Raw genomic sequence first — 21419 nt, 5'->3', positions numbered from 1 at the left:
GAGTGGTTAACCATTTGCACATTTTGTACCCCTGCTGAGATCAAGATGTAAAGAACCAAAGGGAAAGCTTGCTTTCTGCAGGGGCAAGGGTATTCGGGGTGGGGGGTAGGAGGGGGGCAGTTAGCATATACATAAGAGCACCTGGAAACTGAAAGGAGAAGGACAGGAAAAAAGCTGACGTTGATCAGGTGGAGTGCCCTGGGGCCTGAATTCTGGAGAGAAACTGGAGAATGTCTTCAGAAGGTAAAATTAGAAACACAGCACATATTCAGTACATTAAACAAGGGAGAGGCAGTAGGGGCATACTGAACAGAAGAACAATAGACAACCCACCATAAATGATAGTGTGCATGCTCCCTGGGAAATGATGTGTTTGGAACTGAAAAGAGGTCACAATAAGGCAAGAAGCAGCTATTTTCAGAGCCGTGGGAGCCGCCCCACCGCTCCTGAGGGAGAAGAGCCGGAAATGGAGCTCTGTGTGCGAGTCACCAAGCCTCCGCGCTCACCGGCACCCTGCGGTAACAAAAACTAAGGCTGGAACACAAACACAAGAAAGGACAACAGAACCAGGGGAAGAAAATTCACAGGCAGGGCAGGACTCTCTACTGGGGAATGATACACAATGCAGAAAAAAGGGCTGGGAAAGACTGGAGTCGAAGGAACCGGGAATGGGGAAAGCATGGCCGACTGCAGGAAGACCAGAGCAGACCAACCTAACTAGCTATTTGGAGAAACAAGACATACCCAGCAAACTAGAAAAGGAGAACATGAGGGGCGAAGGTCGGTGGCATGCAAGTAGAACAAGGAACTCTGGAATACCAGGCACGGATTCTGCACAGAACCAAATTAAAGACCAGCATCAGATAATAAGGACAGGGAAAGACGAGCAATGGCTCCAAGACGGGGGCTGGGAAATCAGGAAACTATAAAAACATTGAACTAATCCAATCACTCTCACTAGGAGCGGCCTTTAAAGAGCGAAGCAATGTTCACACGGTCTCATCAGTAAGATGGTCGCGAGAATCCTGAGCTGAGAGGGGGGATATGGATGACGGCTGATGAGAGGAGCCCAGGTGCAGAGAGGGGTCCAGGGGAAATCAGTTAAACAGGTGGGATATCAGACGTCCACCTCCTGAGGGAATGATGCACTGAGGCTTGGAGAAGGAATCACGAGGCCAGCGTAAGGGAGGTGGGGGAACTGGAGTACTAGGAACCATGGTGAGAAATGGAACTCCGCCTCCAGGATATGATTGGGGCAAAGTTTAAGAAAGGAAGGAACTATGCGCACCAGAATGGGACAACGCAGAAGCTCCCATGACCCCCCGTAGAGCGTCTCTTGGTTGCAGGATGGTGGAATCATGAGATTGGATTAGTGGTTGATTCGAGAAACTTTAGCCTGAAAAAATTCTTGATAGAGCAAATGAGAGTAATACCGACACCTAACCTGAAAAAGGGTCAGAAAACACACAAGAAGGATGAAAAAGGCCCTTTATTCTCAAGAAATAACTGAAGCATCCAAGACAGAATATTCTGAAGGAGAAGTTGAATATGTTCCCAGCATGACGAACGCACAGAAGAAACTGAGAGGAGGAGTGGTGCCATAAGTGACACATGATGTGAAGGGTCACCAGTCTCCCACACTGTTCCCTTTTTGTGACCTGCACCAGAACCTCCAAGAACAAGGCATCCAGGTGTCTTCTGCCATCCTGAGAAACTGGTGCAGCCGCTGCCCGCTGCTGATGCGTAAGCCCAATTGCCAAAGATGCACACCCGCTGAAGTCCCCACACCGACTGAAACTACAGTGAAGGAGCCTTCATCTGCATATGGCCTTGGACGCCTCACATGTCACAACCACACATCAGCGAAGCTACCGCTGTAGGAGCAGTTACGCAGAACGTGCCCACCAGAGTTTCATCTTCACCGAGCAGATGAACAGTGCTTAGCCATGAATGCAAGGAGAGACTTAGCACACAGTAGAATCTGCTATATAAACTTTTGCCCAGGTGGACTTGAGTCTGCGAAAGCCATTGAAGTGATTTACGCCTCTAGCCAGTGGGGTAATCCAGGGTGAACTGCACCTGTGCCTTATTAATTTCTGTACCAACTCTACATAATGGTGATCGTAAAATGTAGAACTGCTGGGCAGAGGAGATGGCAGCAGAGAGAGTGTAGCGCCTTCCTGGGGATTGTGGATGGGATTATAGTCACCCTGCAATTGTACCTCTATTGAACTGTGTGGCATTTTCTTTTGCTGAGAAGTTGAAGTAATTTCTTTTTATACTAAGGATGAGCAGTTTGCTAAACATTATGATATTATCTCTCTGGGTTGACTGAGCTCCTGTCTCCACACTATCTCTCTGAGAAGCCTCTGACAGCTCACCCTAGTAATCCGAGAGTCCGTTGTGGAAAGGGTGTACTCCGCCTAGTTTGCAGAGTCAAAGGCGGCCGCTCCCCATGAACCAGTGGCAATGGACCACAATCCCAGTGGTTGGGCCCTAGTAGCCTGCCGGCCCTGTGGCCCCATAAATTGGGCCCGAGAGAGTTTCCTTGGAATATCACTGTACGGGATTGGGAGCGGGAGAGGTGGAAGGGACCGACTCTGACACATTGAATAAAGTTTTCAAAGAGGGCTTTATTTTTAAGTAAGCTCTTCGTCTCCTAGTAGTTTGTTTAACATGAGCAAACTCGTTGGGATCCGTCCTGACTCCTTTAGGAAACGCTGAGAGTTCTAGGGCGTTTCTTCCACGCAGGTGCCGGTAGTTCTCCAGACTGGAAATGAAGAGGGGTCGTCGGGGCCAAGGTCCTCAACTCCAAGCATGAAACGGAAGAAAAGAGACAACAGGGAATCAGGCTGACGTCCTCATAGGACTAAAAGGGACCAGGGGTGAGGGACACCGAGTGAAGGAGTGCAAAAATCAACTTAAGCGCTTAGTGCCTAGTAGTGCTCGTGAAGGGAGAGGGACAATGAGGCTACGTTTAGCAGTATTCACTCGTTTACTGTATTACTACGATTCACCCAGCCCGCCACTTTGCCCCGTACCTTAGCAAGCCACACTCTTCCTGCGGGAGTGTGGCAGGGCGATTCGCAGGACCGTTGGCCTCCTGGCTTGTTGTCCACTGCTGGGCTGGTCACGGCTTTTTCACTGCAGGGCTCCGGTTCCGTACTTCGTCTCCAGCCTCGTCCATCTTCTCCTGGAAGAACGTTGTCCGCTGCTTCTACGAGTCCGCCTTCTTTTGAGCGTGTGACGTCGCAGGTGGGTGGAGCTTCGCTGGCAGAGTTAAAGGGACCGTAGTCGATTCCAGTCTCAAGCCCCCAGGTTGCCTCTGCGCCTGCGTGAGTCCACTCGTCGAATCAGGCTGAGTCCGGCTGTTTGTCAGAAACAGAAAGGGGAACAGCTGACCACCAGTCTTTTAGGTTATCGGGACTGTATGTTCCGGACACGAGTCCCACCCCGTCACAATCACACAACGTGTTCTTCAACATATTCAGATCTGTTCGCAAAGTTAACTAACACCTGTGAATAATTTGCTCTTACACTTTTGGGTAACTTAACTCATTTTGGCTAGTCATAACTTACGAGTATAAAGCTTCTTAAAAGTACAGAATTGCACCTCTCCTTCAACTGAACTAGGGGTTGGAGACAAATTTACAAGTGTAAATTACGTCAGCCAAAAAGGAGCAGTAGTAAGTCTAGGACTACACGCGGTCAAACACTGATACTGCTACAACCACCCCCATAGAAAATAGTGGAGGCAAGGACTTAAAAAGATCCCAATATAAAATAATGATAAGATTAATTATTTTATTTTACTTTAAAAAATATATTTACAAATTAAATGGAATGGTTAAACAATTTTCAAATAATAAAACATAATTTAATTTTCAAATATTTTAATAACCTTTTGTTAATTTAAATATGAATGTAACATGACTTTTTATTAAAATGTAAGTAAATTGCACTTAATTTCTCTATACTTTAGTTTAGGGAGATCTCCCATTCATTTTTAAACAAAGGTTATATAGTATTTTATAACCACACAATAAATGTTTTATTTTTAGACATTTTTTAACACTCAATGAAATATATTTTTAAGTAATAAATAGTGTAATATTATTTCCTATGAAGTTTTATTTTAAGTCCCTTCTTCTATAAATTTCTATAGGAGGGTGTTGCAATAACGTGGTTCACCATGTTTGGTGCTGGGCATACTCCAGATATGAGCTGTAGTACATTTACTACTGTTGTGGGTAATATTTGGTTTTAGTAACTTTAGAAGTGCAGTTTGTTAATAGCGATGGCCCTTGTCTTTATCGGGTAAGTGCACATTCCTACCTAACCCCTTCCATAACCGTGCAGAAACTCTCCCTTACTTCTTTCTTAACTCCACCCCTTTATTTGCAAGTAGTCCCAATTTTCCATTGGTTCTCCGGGCCACGTTCCAGTCCATTGTTTAATTGCTTCTGCAGATTGAGACCAACGATTTAGGTTGCATGCGTGGCCGTTCAGAATGTACATGGCCTAGGAGTTTGCACAAGACTGTTCCTAGCATATAAGGACCAAAGCTGATTTGCATATTGTTAATTCTCTTCAGTAATGGCATAGTCAAGCTATAAGAAAACAAAACTCAAATGGAATGTGCCCAGGTTAAGATTAATTCAAGCATCCATTCATCACTTTTTTTGATGGATAATTGACATTTTTTATTATCTTTTTATTAAAGCTTTTCTCAGTGTCAACAATAGATATCTGCAGACAAAGTTAAATATAGAGTGCACATTGCAAGTCTTGGTAGTTAATCATTATAATCAATCTGATTCAATCTAACAGTATGTCAATGGGGAATTCTAACAACCCTGCTAAAATAAGCTCGCACATCTAGTCACTGCTGAACAGGTGAGACACATTGACACAAACAGTTTTTGCTGTCCACACAGATCACAACTTCTGTTGTAGGGGAATAAAAGCAAAATCTGTATGGAGAAATTAAGCAAATCAGAAAGCAGTCAGCACAGCGGGGGAATTAGCGCAGCGGCGAAGGGGTTAATGTTGTTATTTATTAACTAAGGTATTAACCCGTTAAGAGCGTGCGTCGGCCAACGGCCGTCGCGAGCACTACCTCGGTAGTGCTGCGCACATCCGTTGGCGGACGCGGCCCCGCCCGCTCAATAGAACGCCCGCAGCAAGGCAGATTTTATGCTGCGGTTAACGGGTTAAAGACTAAACAATCAATAACTAGTAAGAAGTAACTCAATACCATCATATTAGAATGTGAAAACCAGAGCAGATCCAAGTTGAGATTGTGATCAACTTCTTGCAGAAAGTGTATCAGAAGCATTAACTCTGCATTACAGCAAAGAGTTTGCAGACCCACACCCTTAAACAGCCGCAGATGCCGGGGTGAAGCTCCTGAAGCTATGTGGCACACACCATGGGCATTATTGGCTCCAGTGGCAGTGTAACATTGATGGTTAGTCTGCCAGTGCTGTGTGCCTCTGTTGTCTCCGGTGGTGTGATGGAGATTGTTGCACGCCCCTTGTACCCTCTGACCTAGCCTTGGATGATGGCAGCTTATTGTTGTTTTTGAGGTACGCTAGGTGCTTCCGAAGAAGAAGTCCACTTCCTTATGTGTCTCAAGGGAGCCTCTTTTGTTTTAGTAAAAGTAATGTTCACAGGCGTCATGGGCAGTCATCACTGTTGCGAGAGAGCTACAGGTTTATGCTTAGCCGACCTTGCTAGTGCACCTTTTATTAGGGCTACTGTTTGCAATCATTTGGATATCAGGACTGGTGTTTGCAAGATTGAGGTTGATCACTCTATGCATAGAACAATCCAGTGCCCCATTTCATTATCCATTTTCTCCCTTTGTTTCAAGATCTGTCTGGAGGGAATCAACACTGTTCCAGCCAGGGCGGCCCAAAGGAAGGTATGTACACACAGCCATTGGCCATTACAATGCATTGACTATTACAATGCATTCACCATTACAATGCATTGTGGATGATGACATTTGCAGACTTCTCATTGGAGAGTGGCCCAGACTGAGTGGCTGACCATGTAATCAGTGATATGTGCTGGGCATTGATGGGCTGTGTGCTGCTATCCACCTGTCTGGCATTTGCAATGTAGGAGCTGCTCACCACCTCACTCTTCTTTGAAACTCAGACCTGTCTCATCTCTGTTGCTCTCTGTGTCTCCTGTTCGTGGAGCCGCAGGCTGCCCACTTCCTTTTGGACTGAACATCCGATGGCCCTGCTACTGGCCTTGCCCATGTGAAAGCCCACAAACACTTAGCCTTACCTATCAAAACCAGTTCAGAATGGGTTGAAGTGAACTCCGTATCTACAGATGTTCTTGTAGGCAAGCCTCTATGGTTTCTCTAAATGCACTTTCAGGTGACAAGACTCTGTTGCCTTCCTGTATAGCTACCACCAGAACTATGATGATGTTTCCTTTGCATTGTTTTGGATGTCCGCAAACCTCCGGCATTCAAATCCTCTTTGGTGCAAATCTTAACCAATAGAGAAGTATACAAAGTAATCAGTTGTGGTGGAAAGGGGTTTTAATACAATACCTTTCATTGTAAGTGAATGTAAGAAAGTGTATTATTATTTTGGGTGAGCGATTGCTCCTGGAATAATAAAACAAACTTTCCAGCGTGAACCCCAAAGTCAAAAAAATTAACCTGAGCTCATCCCTCTGATAGCTATGATACAGAGCAGACCAGCTTAAATTGGGGCAATATGTAACATATGTATACAGTACCAAAACAACAATAAAGTCAAAACACCCAAAAATAAAAATCCCCAAACCAAATAAGAAAAATAAAGTGAAATTTAATTAAAAAAATGGCTACAAAATGTCAAAAATCCTATAAGTAGCTATATGTATTTTCAAAGTTTTAAGTAAAAATAGCACCAGAAAACATTAAGCACCATTAATAGTTTATGGGTGCGGTCGATTAGGACCTAGATGCAATCCGTGATGCATTGTGGTTCTGTTACACCAACCAGGTTTATCCCAGTCAAGGATTTTCCCTTCTGACTTAATCTTGTTATGAAGCTCAAAATCCTTCTGCAGGTAAAACCTGAAAATGTATTTGAGGAGGGTGCATTGAAATCCGACACTTTTGCTGCATGGCTTCCGAGGTCCTGAAAGTCCAAAAATGTTATAAGTTTCCACTTACCAGGGTTTCAGGAACAGCTCCTCTGGGTCATCTTTAGCTTTTGGGCTGCAAGGACATCATATAATGGCCAGGACTCACTCCAGCAGATGCCACTAGCACGGTCCAGTCCAGGTCCAGTTGGTACTGGTCGCTTCAGGAAACTGGCCTCTTGCAGCTTGCTGGGTCCCTGTAGCTACACAGAGTCCGTGAAAACTGACCCTATGAGTTCACTTCTTTTTTCCTTCTTGCACGAGGAGCCAGGTCCAGTCCTTCAGAACTACTCTCAGGTCACAGACCGCAGGTTCAATCTTCTGATCTTCCGCAAGGTCAGAAAGTGCCCTCAGCAGGGTGCCTTGGAATGTCACATTTATGGTTGGTATTAGCTAGTGGGTAGGTGACTCCTGGCTCCTCCATAACCAATAGGGTAAAAGTTCCCACTGACAACCCTACCCAGTTTTGCAGCAGTTACTTTTTGCCCTACTGTAAGGAATTACAAAATGCCCCTCACTTCGAAAATCCAAGGTAGGAAAACCATTTTTCCTTTTACAGAGGCATTGTGTCCACCCATAGGTGTGGCCAGGGAAATATGCAGCTTCCTCCCCCGTGTCTACTTCAAAGCAGTTTTGGGGCTAGCTTACCTTCCACTGGCTAGTGTGGGAATTGGGAACAGAGGCTTTCTATTCTTCGGGCCTCACCTTACACTAAACTATGAAAGGGCAGTCCTCGCCTCTATCCCTTTCAATTTAATGAAGTTCTTAGGTCCATCCCAGCTGTCATTACTAGGCTGATAGGGATCAAATGCTCCATACCCAGTCTGTCTGGTTACCAGGCCTGATCCATTGCTCTGGATACCAGTTTTCACACCTTATTAAGGTCAACACTTGCTGTGCACATGCTAGCAGGGTAGGGCAAATTAGCCTTGGGGAGGTTCAGGCAGGGCAAAGGTAACTTTCTAAAAGCTGCTTTTCCTAAATACTTATTACATACTAACTCTGAATGTCAAATGTTGCTGTTTCCTGGCAAAAGTTACAGATTTAAATTTATAAGCTGTGCTTTAACATTTTCTAGGATCCAGATTCAGCACTACCTATTAAAATAGCTTTTGAGGCCTAGTCATTGGAGGAACATTTCAACTTTAATTTTGCATGTGTAATTTTTTTCCGGGAATTCCAAGTTTCACTATAAAATCATTCATTTTATGGTGTTGTCACAGTGTTTCTTTATGTTGTGATTTTTAATGTTCATAATGTTAATATATTGTGTAAAATTACCAATTGTTACAAATGTTTTTTTATCGTACTTTGTTACAGCTGTGATAATTGTGTTCTACTGCACCTAGACAAGCCCTGCACCACCTCCCTGGAGCAAGACCTTGACTGCTCATCTATGTCTCCTAGAATCTTGGAGGCTTCATGACTTCAACTTTCTAGTGCACACCTTGTAACCAAAGCACTGGTTGCTAAAGGCCATTCTCATTCTCTTTACGAATGCATAGTAGCCATTTCATCTGTGTGCTCCAGAAACTGATCCTGGCACTTCCAAAGATGCTTCTTGTTGTGTCTGTAGGTGTTGTAGAGATCCTTTAAATATCTTTGGGCTGGCTGCAGGCCACTTAAAACATTCACTGTGCTGTGTGTGTAGGGTTTTTAGATCTCCCTGGGCTGGCTGGAATTATTGCAGCCTCTTTTTAAAGCTCTGTGGGCTGGCTGTAAGAGGTATGGCCTCATGTGATGCACCCTGGGCTGTCCCTATGTGGTGCAAGTATCTCACAATGTTCACTGCCCCCTCTGAAGGTAGATTTGGCTTCTGATATCTTTCTGTGCTGTCTACAAGTGTTGTAGTTGACTAGAAAAGCTAATGGCTTTTATAAACCTCATACACACTTCTTATTCTATTTATAATTGGCTTGGGCTTCGGCCATTGGTATCTGGATCACCTGGAAGTGATGCAGGTTTACTACTGATCTTGGTGGCATGTAGGCTTCCTGCGAGGATCCTTGGAAAAGTTAATAGTGGCTCAGATATCCCTCAAAGTGCATGGGGCAGAGAAGTGGTGTAAGCCTTTTACAGAGATTTCTGGGACATCTGGATTAGGTATACATCTTACACTTAGCGTCTTGCATAAGTGACAACTGATGAGGATTTTTCTTCTTTTTTTAAATGTTATTTTTATTGATAACACATACATTCATACACATCAAGGAGATCTCAAAATTGTCAATGCAACACGTAGTTCATACAGTATTTGTTTACAGTAGTGAATATCTGAGAAATAATCACAGGGGTTTTAAAATTCCAATATCGTGTGGAACAGCCATCACAAGTCACCCAGGGAATTACACCCAAGGGTTCGATTATGATCTTGCTAGGAAAGGCTCTGAATGGGATTCGGTATTGCAGAATCCGATTCAGAACCTTTGTTTCCGAAAAAATCGTACACATTTCCCAATGAATGATTAGTGTGCCTGGAAACCGTGCAATCCGAATCAGTTCCGAAAGGCATTCGGACAGCCTTATTCTTTCGGAGCTCTATGGACACGGTTTCTGGACGAGCGATGACTGATTCGGACAGCCGTTCCCATTCTGTCTGCCAGACACTAAACAGCTGTCGGAATCTGTCTATGGGAGCCCAATGCGGGGCCCCCTTCACCCGGGGGTGTCCAATGGGGCCCGTGGCGTACCCAAAGGACCCCTCTTCCCAACCATGCACAATGTGGCAGACACCATGGGGTGCCCACTACAGGGTGCATGGGTTCCCCACTCACCTTTTTTTTTCAATGGGATGTCGGGAAGCATTGTAATTGGTCGGTTGGAATCGCAGGAACCTATTCGGTCGGAAGAGTTTCCTAACAAGATTGTAATCTGCCCCCAAGTGTCTGCCAAACAATAATTGAGGATTCTTATGCAGTTTTATTGGCTGCATGCAAGTGGTGCAAATGTCTTAGTAAGCTCTTTGTAAATTGCTTGATGTGTAGACCCTACGCAGATTTAATTAGTTATGAATCTTAAACTTCTGCAAGTCTTTTTGGGCTATCTGAAAGTGGTATAAGCCAGACAAAGGTGCAAGCCTTATAAGCCTCACCGCTTGTCCTGGTTTGGCTTTAACGGCTGTTGAACTCATGGAACTCTTTGGACTTTATGACTTATGAAGCACCTTCGGCTAACTGCTAGAATTCTCGGCATTCGATAAATCTCCTCTGGCCGCTCCTTTTGCACCCAGATATATTTTTAGATACATTGCAAGCGGGGAAGCCTTATGCAAATCAATTTGGACATGCCACACATGGTGTAGACCTCATGCAAAAGTCATTAGTGTTGGACTTTTTGAGGCACTGTGAAAGACTATAAATAGTGTATGCCTTCTACAAATCACATTTTAGTGTAAAGAGGTGCAGGCTTCTTGCAAAGTCTTTGGACAAGATGTGAGTAATGTAGGCATCGTACAAAGATTCTTGAATCGCCAAAGTGCTGTAGACCAATTGCGAATCTCTTTTTAGAAACGCAAGAAATATAACATCCTACAAAGCGCTTAATGCTGGTCCACAAGTAGTGTACGTAATTGTTTCTGTACGAAATTGGAGTTTGGAAAACCTATTTTAGTTGTCTGTGCTTTTATACTTACTTGGTTTCCTCTTTCCTACCCCTCAGGAGGCATCATCGTAACCATCTGGGTGATCGTATCACCCAACAACGACAAGCAGAAGTACACTCTGAAGATTCCGCACAACTACCTCCCGGAGCAGGTGATCGCAGACGCCATCCGCAAGAAGACTCGCAGCATGCACCTTTCCCCAGAACAGCTCAAGCTCTGCGTGCTGGAGTATCAGGGCAAGTACATCCTCAAGGTCTGCGGCTGCGACGAGTACCTGCTGGAGAAGTACCCGCTTAGCCAATATAAGGTGAACGGCCTTTCAGAAGTCTCTTCTGTGTCGCTCCCATTAGTGTCCAGAGTAACGTCTTTCAGGGATATTGCTCTTAAGTGTGCTCTCTCACACAGAATGTGATGGCGTATTAGAACATCACGGCATCCATCCTGCTAATTTTCTACATACCTTTACTGGCAAATCCTGCTTGGTCCCCTAATTTGCTTTTGCCTTCCTAAGCACTAATGCTTTCCTTGCATGTGAAAGGTGTTGAATCCATTTATTGTCTTTGGCTCCATCGCTTCCACTAGGAAGTTGTTCCCTGTACAGTACGTGCTTTTCCCCAAAAGTATTTTGGAATGCTATCCAAAGGTCCTGATGTTATGTTTTTTTCCTGCTATTTTTGGTGCCTGCTCCTTGTACAGTACATCAGGAACTGTATTAGCCTTGGCCGCCTACCGCACCTCATGCTGATGTCCAAGGACAGCCTGTACGGCCAGCTGCCAGCCAACGTCTTCGTCATGCCGTCCTATGCCCGCCGCTCTGCCACCGCCTCATACATGAACGGCGATGCACCTGCCAAGTCCCTGTGGTCCATCAACAGCCTGTTGCGCATAAAGATTCTTTGTGCTACGTACGTGAATGTCAACATCCGGGACATTGATAAGGTGAGCCATGTAGCAGTTGGGATAGGTAAATGACACCTTAACTTGACCAGGCGATGCAGGGAGTCTCTTTCGGACCCTTGTTTAGAAGGAGCAGTTTCTCCTGCACAGCCTTTTTTGATGCATCTGTTAAGCTCTCTTTCTTTTGTATCCAGACTTTCTCTGCTTTCAAACAAGTGGGATGCTCTTCTAATATAAAGGACAAATATATGTGGCTGACCACTAAAAATTGAGGCAAAAAAATGTGCTTCCATTCAGCCACACATCCTGTCCTTTAAGCTCCAGCTACCAGAGCAGATGCAGTTAGTGATATGGAGTTTGTGGATAAGAGGTTTGAGTGGTTACTAGAATGAGTTAAGTTTTCTCCCAATTTGCCCCATTGATAAATAAAGTAGTTTTTAGTTAGTGAGAGTTTGTTGCTTTTGAAATCAGGGAGCCCACGAGGCCTATTTTTTGTGGACTACACTTTTGCTCAGTGTGAGGAAGGTGGGGTAGAATTTCTCATAAACAGTATCTTAAAATAAAGGCCAGAGTACAGTGGGACTGGAAAATACAACACTATCAGGCACATCCATCAAAAGAAAAACAGGTTGCAAACAGGCAGATTATCAGAATATGCCCCTTTGCGACCAGTATTTTTTAGCATTTGGGGTGCATCATCCCAAATGCAAAAATTGCAATTTAAGTAACCTCTAAATTGCGATTACTTAAATTGCGATTGCATTTAAGGAATTGCAAATTGAGATTCCTTAAATGCAATGCAATGCATTAATGTAAAAAAAAATTGCGATTTCGCTAATAGGAGTAGCAAATTACCATCAATTTGTACTTGATGGTAATTTGCAAAAACTTTGAAAAATGCACCAAGGTGCATTTTTCCAAGTTCCATTTTACACACACACATGCCCTTGGGGCATATGTGTGTGCAAGATGTACTCATGCAGATTTCAGGGGTGCAACAGGGTGTCCTTTTGACACCCTTGCACCCTTGAAATTGCATGCGCAACTTGCCAGTACCTATTGGGTACTCGCAAATTGCGAATGCAATTACCATTAATGAATGGGAAGACATTCCTTAATTGTGACTCGCACTTTGCAAGGCGCAATTAAGGAATGTTTAAAAATGGCAATTTTATTAGCCATTTTTACATGCAAAGGCTTTTGCGATTCCTTAATAATCGCAATTAGTGAATCGCAAAAGTCTACCTTGATGCATGTACCTGTAAATTGTTAGCAAAATCAATTTTAGAGAGACTATTATCGTATTATTCTTTAATTAGTGCATTTCATTTTGCTATGGTTGTCACTTTTGGTGTTCTGATAGCTTTTATGTATTTTCTTTGACTACACTGTTTTTGTGCACTGCCATGATGCAACAAACAATTCTGCTGGCTAATAGTGCCCAAAAAGCATGTTTATCCTGGAATTCAGGAAGACTGTTATCCAATGAAAAACTTTAGTGAAGAGCTATTTTTTCCTCCATTTTTTGGTTGACATTATTTTGTCACCTGATTTTTCTTTTCTTCTGCTTAGATTTACGTTCGGACAGGAATTTACCATGGTGGGGAGCCTCTCTGTGACAATGTGAACACTCAACGCGTCCCCTGTTCTAACCCTAGGTAAGAAGCGTCAATGTGCCCAAGGGCCTGGTAGCCACTTCATTGCTCCTAATGTACTGCTTAGACAGAGGTTCACAGGCTTGCTGCATAGGAGTAGCCAGGCATTATCCTGCCCCTATCACTGATTCTGATTAAAGAGCCATTTAGTTATTTAAAGATTCCTACTCAATTATATATCGAGTTCCTCTGCTGTGAGTTGCCGTAAAGCCCCTTCAAGACGTGGACATGTAGCATGCGTCTCTGCACAGTGACCGCGTGCATCGCACTGTCGTTGCTGATAGTGTCTCAGTGGGTTAAATGCTGGATACAGATTACTATGTGTAACTAGCAAACCAAGCAGGAGCCAATAAGCCTTTATTGCTTTTAATGTTGGTAAAAAGCAGCCCATTAAGCTGGGGTTTATGTAGAGCTTTTATTTACAGTGAGTATACTATGTTGGTCTTGACAGTCCATGGATACCACAAGCCTCGCCCTGGAGTATGAAATCAGGTTGTTCGACAATAGGAAACAGAGCGCAGTCTCAGTCAGCCAAGATAAACTTTATTTTGGCAAAAAAGCCATAAAAGCACAATACAATAATAAGACATCAGTCAAAAATCCACATTCAATATTTTACAAATCCAAAGTAACACAGTTACATAAACATATTGCCAGGGCAAAATGGTGAAACACCATCTTAATTATAACCTGTATCTCCTTCTGATATAAAAAGCTGCTTTTATAAAAATTAAGTATTGCAAAGGAATTTTCGAGGGATCCTAGAGACTGCAAGAAAATTAGCCCTTCCTTGTGCTGTCTCACCTTAGCCTTTTGCAATAGCAGCACCAGAAAAACGCGTCTTGGCCCTTGATATAAGGAGCAAAACAAAGTTACATGGCTGGTGCTTTGAATAGAGAGGTTGTCACACCCACACAGAGGCAACATCTGATTCCATCCCCCTGATAAAGGAGGAATAGGGGGTTTAAGTGCAAAGTCTAAAAAGAATAAGCCAATAACGATATGTCAGGTTTGTAAACCACCCCGAATACGGCTCTATGCTATGAGTTGTTGAAACAATGGCTTTGTTTACAATTGTTCGCTTGGCCTTAGACACCTCTAAGCATTTATTCAAGCACTTCTCCAAATACAATTCTTTGACAGAAGACTTGTGGTTGGAGCCAATAGAATGTGGGTATCTGTAAAGATCAGACAGGCCCGAACTATCGAAGGTATCCCTCAGATACTTAAGCCATTGAATTTGGTCCACCCCATCTAGTAACATACAGTCAGACATACAAACTCTTGTCAGACCAGCCTCTGGGGATGGCCATAGTTTTACCCACAGTAGCAGGGGGTGGCTAGACCAATCAGATCTTACAAATATGGCACCCCAAGGTCCTCATGTCAGATAAAAGGGGCGGTACCTCCTAGGACTGACAAAAGTCTGCGCAAAAGTTGATTTTCTGCTTGGAGTAAAATTTCCACTTTGTTGTACCCTCCAGAGGCCACCACCATAGATACCTACTGAAATGCACTTACGCTTACAAAAGTTGAGCATTTCTGGGATTGGTTTATTTTGTAACGTATGGGGAAATCTACAAATGGCCTCAATATTTCTGTAAAAAATATGACATCTAAGTGTTAAAAGCAGGGTCCAACTTAAAGACTGGTTAAAAAGCATCCCAAGATAGTTAAAATCTTTTACTTTTGACAAAATGAAATCCCCGTGATATAAGGCTTTGACTTAGTGCTGGGGCGGCCACAGGTCATTATATGCGACTTTGAAAAATTGACTTTTAGATCCAGGTCCTCCAGGTACACAAAAAACAGGTCTAAAAGGGCTTGGAGGCTAATAGCAGTATGCAAAAACTGCATTGTCTACATATAATACAATGGGATTCGACTTTTGTCCCATATGGGGTACATCCTTATGCCCCTGGTTGATCCAATTAGAGGAGAGGATTCACCAGAGGGACCATAGCGAACCCCATCTGTGAGATCCTGATGCAGGCGCATGATGAGACTCAGAGATTGGGTTCCATTCCCATTTTGCCCATTTGTTCCCACAGCTTAGAACGGTTCACGAGGTCAAAAGGTGTAAAGAGCCTTTTTTTGCCTTAATATACTTCTCCCCAGATTAAATACATATTTAAACATTGCTCAGTGGTCCCAAAACCCATTCGGAATCCAAACTGGGCATCTGACAGTATGTTGCTTGCAAGGGCCCAATCCTCAAGACGGACCAGTAATATTTGGTCTAAGTCTAAGACCTTAGCACTAGAGTCAATCAATGAGATCAGCCGGTAACAGGTCGTCTGAGACCAATGACCTGTTTTTTAAAAAAATTGGGACCACAGTGGTAGATTTCCATAATGGGACCCAACACCACACATCTGAACACATCCATGAGCAGTGGGACCAACAGGGTGGGATTAGATTTGAAAATATCCGCAGGAACCCCATTGAGGCCTGGTGCTTTACCTGAGGTGCACTTTTAATAGCAGTGATAACCTCACTTACTTCAAACCGGTGTTGAAAACCCTGAGGCAAAACTGGACATGACTTACCATCTGGGTCTAATAAAGGAGGTACATCGTCTGGGTGAAATATTCTTGAAAAATGTAGGACCCATGACGCCATCTGAATAACATCAATGATAAGCTTGTCTTGCTCCTTAAAAAGTGTCTGTTAACCACCTCCCAGAACCCGGAGCTGTCTCTCAATTTGAAAGCCACCAAAAGGTCATCCCAGGCTTTACTCCTTAATTCAGATTTTTTTGTCTTCCATGGCTTGTTTATATTGTCCTCTGAAGCTTGACTTCAGAAACTTCCCAGGGATGTTTTTTCAATGCAGCCATCAAAGTTTTGTGTGCCGATGAACAAGCTGAGTTGAACCAGAGAGCCGGTGATATAAGATTCGTAGGAATAATACTACAGATTTTTGTGATTTCGAGATGGGTCGTATCTGAGCTCATATCATCGGACAAACAGGCCATAATGGAAGCTCTGGCTTCCCCAGTGATAAGATAGTTAAAAGCGAATGCGTTACCCTTCTTCCATTTTATTGTTAGACCTTTATTTCTTTTGATCACCAAGTTATCAGGGCAATTTGCTTTAGGGATTTTAGTGGGAGAATCCAGCCTAATACAAAGAGGGTTAGGATCACTCGCACAATTGCTTGCAATTACAAAGTCAGAGAAAGGAGGATAATTGATGTGACAAAATAATTTAATCTATGGTGCTACCTGTTTCACCCACTGGGAAAAATTCGACTATATCTCAAGGCCAGGTCATTTAAAGCCTCGCCATAGACGGAATATGAAAAGTGTGTTACATTTACAGATTGACCATTGCTAAAACCACAAACCAAAGCATCTGAGAACCTACATAAAGTGATATTAAAATCACCAACCAAAAATAAATAAAACCATGCGTTTAACAGTTAAAAAATAAAATCTGTTAAAAAGACATTTAGCTGATCAGTGATGTCCCTGGAGGACTAGTTAAAAAATGATAATAGAAATTAATTAATAAAATGTCAAAATTGCCTGACAGTGACAAAAGGGAAACAAGAAAATAAGAAGACCGACATTTAGAGATAGTAAAATCAGTGACTGTAACAGAAAGGAAAGTGGCCAGTCCCCTGCTAGCTCTAACCTCCTTAGAGGGCAAGGCCGGTTGGAAAAGTCCCTGGTAACCATTTATATTAAAGTCAAACTGCGACCAAGTTACTTGGCAACATATGATGTCATGGCTATTTATTACATTAATACAATATGGATTCTTAATTTTTTTGGGTGCTCCAACAATGTTCCATGAAACAAAAAAAAAACAATGCTGCTCAGACATTTTGTTAGGGTCATTCAAATAAGAATTTGCAAGCTGGGCCAAAGCAGAGTTCCCAGAACTAGTTGATTTTGGGGATCCAGCTTATAAAGTTGACCTCGAAAAGACTCTACACCCTCGTTAGCTTGATCATGATGAGATTCTAGCATCAAAGGCAGAACAACAACATTTCTAAACGAAGAAGATGTAATCTTGCCGCGTCAATCTATTTCCTCGAGAGAAGCCACGGGTTCAAAAATATTTCCAGTGGGAATATTGTATCTACGGCTAGGCCGTGTTAGGTGATCTTTAACAACAACTGGATTGATTTTGGACAAAATAGATGGACTAGAAAAGTAGCCTAAACTTACAGCCTGGATTTTACTAGAGGTTTGAGGTTGGTTTCTCAGCAAGGCTAAATGAGACACTGCGACTCGCGAATATCGAAAATTAACTATCACACAGTCCCCCGGGAATTCCTTTTTTGCCTGGGCCTAACCAGGGTGTTCTCCAGACCAAAAAAATTTGGGAGAATAAATTCTCCATCCAGCCCCCCTTAGCTCTGAGACAGTAAATAGTTTTGTCCGTTAAACTCAAAAAATCCTCATGTACTTGAGGTGCAAGGATAGGAATTTTTTTAAATACTAAAACGTAAGGAGTACACTGAGGGGGGGAGTTGTGGAAAAGTCTGAATACTTCCAGAAGATCCTGGTGGTGCACTAGATAAGCCATATTTAACAGACTACGTCCGGCCAATGTTTGATGACGTCCCAATTTCAGACTGGTTCTTTATTGCGCCGTCTAAACAAGCAGACTAAGAGCTTGGTATCGGGATCTTCTTTTGCGGCAATGACAGATAAAGAAGCCTCAGGCCTCACTTCCAAACTTGAAGGGGGTTGAGACTTCCCCCCCCCCCCCACAAGTCTCTGGGAGTTACCGGAAGAAAGCAGTTCATTGAACATGGATTCAATGCTTGGATTCAATGCTTTCCAATTGTGAGGAAAAAGAGTCAAACCCGATTGAGATCTCATTCAAAGGGGATACCTTTAGGTCATTGATAAGAGCCCCCAGCAGTGGGATGCAATTTACATCCAAATTGGCCAATACTTTACCAGACACAGAGATTGACATTGAAGTACAGGGGTGCTTCCTTTTGGAGCTGACTGTTGTTCTCTTCCTTTTTCCTGTCTGGCTCCCAGTTGCACCTCTCCTTACATCAGTGGTTATTTCTTCTACTGGGTAAGTGTCTAGAGCTATTTATGGCCTTAATGGCTTATTTGATAGATTTGTTGATCCCCTCTTTGATTTGGGCAGGCAAAGTTGCTAAAGCTGGAGTTAAAGGGCCTCCCGGTGGAGAGGAGAGTGACAGACGGTGTTTCACTAACTCAATCTCTTTTGAAATCACTCTCTCAGCCCGTTGCAAAAAAACATCCAGTGTAGTCCAGTGCTCCCAGTGGGGCTGGTGTGGCTCTCAGTTTTCCCATGTCTCAAGCAGCCGTGTGGTCCAGGCGCGAACGGGCGTAGACGGGCCCTCTCTTGGCGCGGACACGCACCCGGGCACGTCCCGTGCTAAAGGAACCAAAGGCTGCCTTTATGCGCCTCCTGGCTTGATGAAAAACCTTGGCGGCCACTACGCTGTGGTTGCTGCTGGGGCTTGATGTGAGAGCCCCCTCCGGCCGGTAAACAGAGTCTCGATATCAGCGTGATCGAGCTCTCATACTCCAAGAAGCCTGGCACTTAGAAGGAAAACAGGGTTTTGTGATTAGTCCCTAACTTAACTTCGGTAGTTTGGCTTAAACAACAAGGCTTTCATCTGAGAAATATACATGTAGTACATGATGAAAATTAACATTACAGTTAAGAAAAATTTGAGATGAAATTTCCAACTCAATGTAGCAAAAAAAATAGCTATTTAATGAATACAGTGGCACATAGCCACAAATCTAATGTGCAGATCAGAAGACATGAAAACATTTTTTTATTTTTTTTATTCAAATGCAGTTTGTGGAAGTGACAAAATGAATCCCTCTAATGCTCTTGTGATTAATTGTAAATGGCCATTTGGGGCAGCAATGCATTTGCTCTGGGCACAGAAACCAAAATATAGACTTTAGGGAATACTTTTTAGAAAAAAGGTTTTCAGAAAATGTTTCCCTAGCAGTGGCAAACGTCCTGGTTTTAAAAGTATCAGATACATAATTTTCTGGATCATCACAACTGTAGCTTCTTTCTTGGTACTCCTAAACTTTAAGGGATTCGTCCTTGGGCAGGAGTATACAGGTACACACGGCAAAAGGCACTTCCCCAAATCTTTAAGGTTCACAGCCAAACGTACAGGTACTACTGATCTTGTAGGTAATGTGGTCCTTTTGTCTCTTGGGTCTTCCACATTTCCTAGACCCTGAAGAATAAGTTTCTCAGTGGTCAAAATAAATTGTGATAGTTGTTCTGCATACCTTGGCAAAATGAGATGTATTCTTCGGGCTATTGCCAAGTTTTCTAAATGCTGCTATCAGGTATGTGAAAATGGGGCTGGGTTGTTTGTTGCACTTTACACAGCTTTAGTTGGTAAAATGAGCTTCTGGCCTTGGTCAATTTATTTCCCCCTTCCAAGAAAGTATGGCCCTGCTCCTTGCACTTTACACTGTTCCAGCTGCTAAATTGAATTCTACTTCTTGGGTTATTAAGGATTCTTAAATGTTCTTAATTGGTATGTGTTCATGTTGACCCTTGATTGAGTCTTTAACGTGAAGAAATTCTATTTTTATATGTTATGTCCTTTTCAGGCTGTTGATAAGTGTCGCTGGATTAATCAAATTAAGCCTTATGCAGGGAAGTTATGATGTTTGTAATTGTGTATATCAAATGAAGTCTATGTAATATTTCTGTAAGAATTTGTTTCTTAGAAATTAAGGTTTTTAACTGACATAAACATCTGGAAAGACGTGACTCTCTTAGCCTTGTAGGTCAACTAAGGGCCAGCTATGCTCCTCCTCAGAAGGGCATTTCTAATCACGAGGAAGCTTTAGTTCTACTCCTCAGTCCATCCTCAGGTGGACAAGAATTCTTCCAGCAGAGCAGTATTCTGGTCTCTTCTTGATTCCAAGCAGCCCTCTGCCTTGAGCGTGATGGTAAGCGCCGATATACAAGTTTAAACCAAATGTAAAGTAGCCAGTCTCAATAAGTGAATCGCATGACAATCCCTGCTCATTCACTCCTTCCTTTTTCAGCACTATGATCCAGTTCCTGTTTCCCAAGGCTGACTTCCCACAATGCTTTGTTCCCAAGTTGCTATAGGTGGCCAGCCCAAGGAAGGAGATTAAGGAACCCAATTTGATGTGGTGGTCTCAAAGACAGGAATATAGCAACTCTATAAAAGTCACTTGCAAAATATACAGTTCAAATCCCTGTTACCTAAGGAATGACTTTCTTAACTTTTTCCAAGATTAAAGTTGGAAATACATTGCTGTTTGACACTGCACTAATCAAAACTGTGCAGTTTCTTTGGTAACAACACTTGTATCATGTTGCTCCTTCAAAAGAACTGTGTACCCAGGCCACAGGTTTATCAGGCATGCTGACAGCTGATTTTGATAGTGTTAAACTTGGCATACTAGGTGCAACAGATGGTATTCAAATTGCACCAGATGGTTCAGTTTTCATTCCTCCACCCAGGCCTGGCCTGTTGTGTTACATTACTGCTTGGGGGTTACATATTTGATTTATCCAATTGCAATATGTTTCACATACTTACAATTGCATTTCACAAATGTACATTTTTACGCCAAGAAAATAAGAGTTTTTTTCTAAGAATCACACAATTTTCTTTCAGTGCCAAGGTCAGGGTTTAAACCCAGAGCAACAGGTTCCAGAGGTGTCAGATTAGCCACTAGTTTTCAATACCTCATTGCTGGGGGGTGACAAATGCCAGCTATCCAGGTTCATGAAAGTGAAGACATCTAGAGGAAATGCAGAGAAAATGTAGTATTCCTAGAGAGGGGATGATGTCTGCTTCTGCTCTGTCCTTGACATTGATTCTGCATTTTTTCTCTCAATACACAGGTGGAATGAGTGGCTGTCATACGATATATACTTGACGGATCTGCCTCGTGCTGCACGCCTCTGCCTGTCTATCTGCTCAGTAAAAGGCCGGAAAGGTGCCAAAGAGGTACTGACCCTGTGAGTTATAGATTGAAGCCATTCGGGGATGAGGTGGGTGGTCCTGTCCTGACTCTTCTATAAATTGACCTTTCCAACTATCTCACTGTGGGTTAACATGACTGCACGTACCCCTGGGTGTAGTTT

The 21419-nt window shown here is 43.1% G+C and overlaps 1 protein-coding gene across 1 annotated transcript in view; it reads left to right on the top strand.

The window, feature by feature from the left end:
• The window catches only part of LOC147678731 (phosphatidylinositol 4,5-bisphosphate 3-kinase catalytic subunit alpha isoform-like), a 188514-nt gene that overhangs the window by 74780 nt on the left and 92315 nt on the right, over positions 1-21419 (top strand). The window contains exons 5-9 of the mRNA XM_086946190.1: positions 5876-5926; positions 10813-11063; positions 11453-11695; positions 13226-13311; positions 21177-21282. Of these exons, the coding sequence (XP_086802316.1) occupies positions 5876-5926; positions 10813-11063; positions 11453-11695; positions 13226-13311; positions 21177-21282 (737 nt within the window). The remainder of the gene's footprint in view (positions 1-5875; positions 5927-10812; positions 11064-11452; positions 11696-13225; positions 13312-21176; positions 21283-21419) is intronic.

The sequence above is a fragment of the Lissotriton vulgaris genome, chromosome 12, assembly GCF_964263255.1.
Source record: "Lissotriton vulgaris chromosome 12, aLisVul1.2, whole genome shotgun sequence".
NCBI classification, from domain to species: Eukaryota; Metazoa; Chordata; class Amphibia; order Caudata; family Salamandridae; genus Lissotriton; species Lissotriton vulgaris.
The sequence above is the reverse complement of the archived record's forward strand: the minus strand, read 5'-3'. Positions and strand labels throughout refer to the sequence as shown.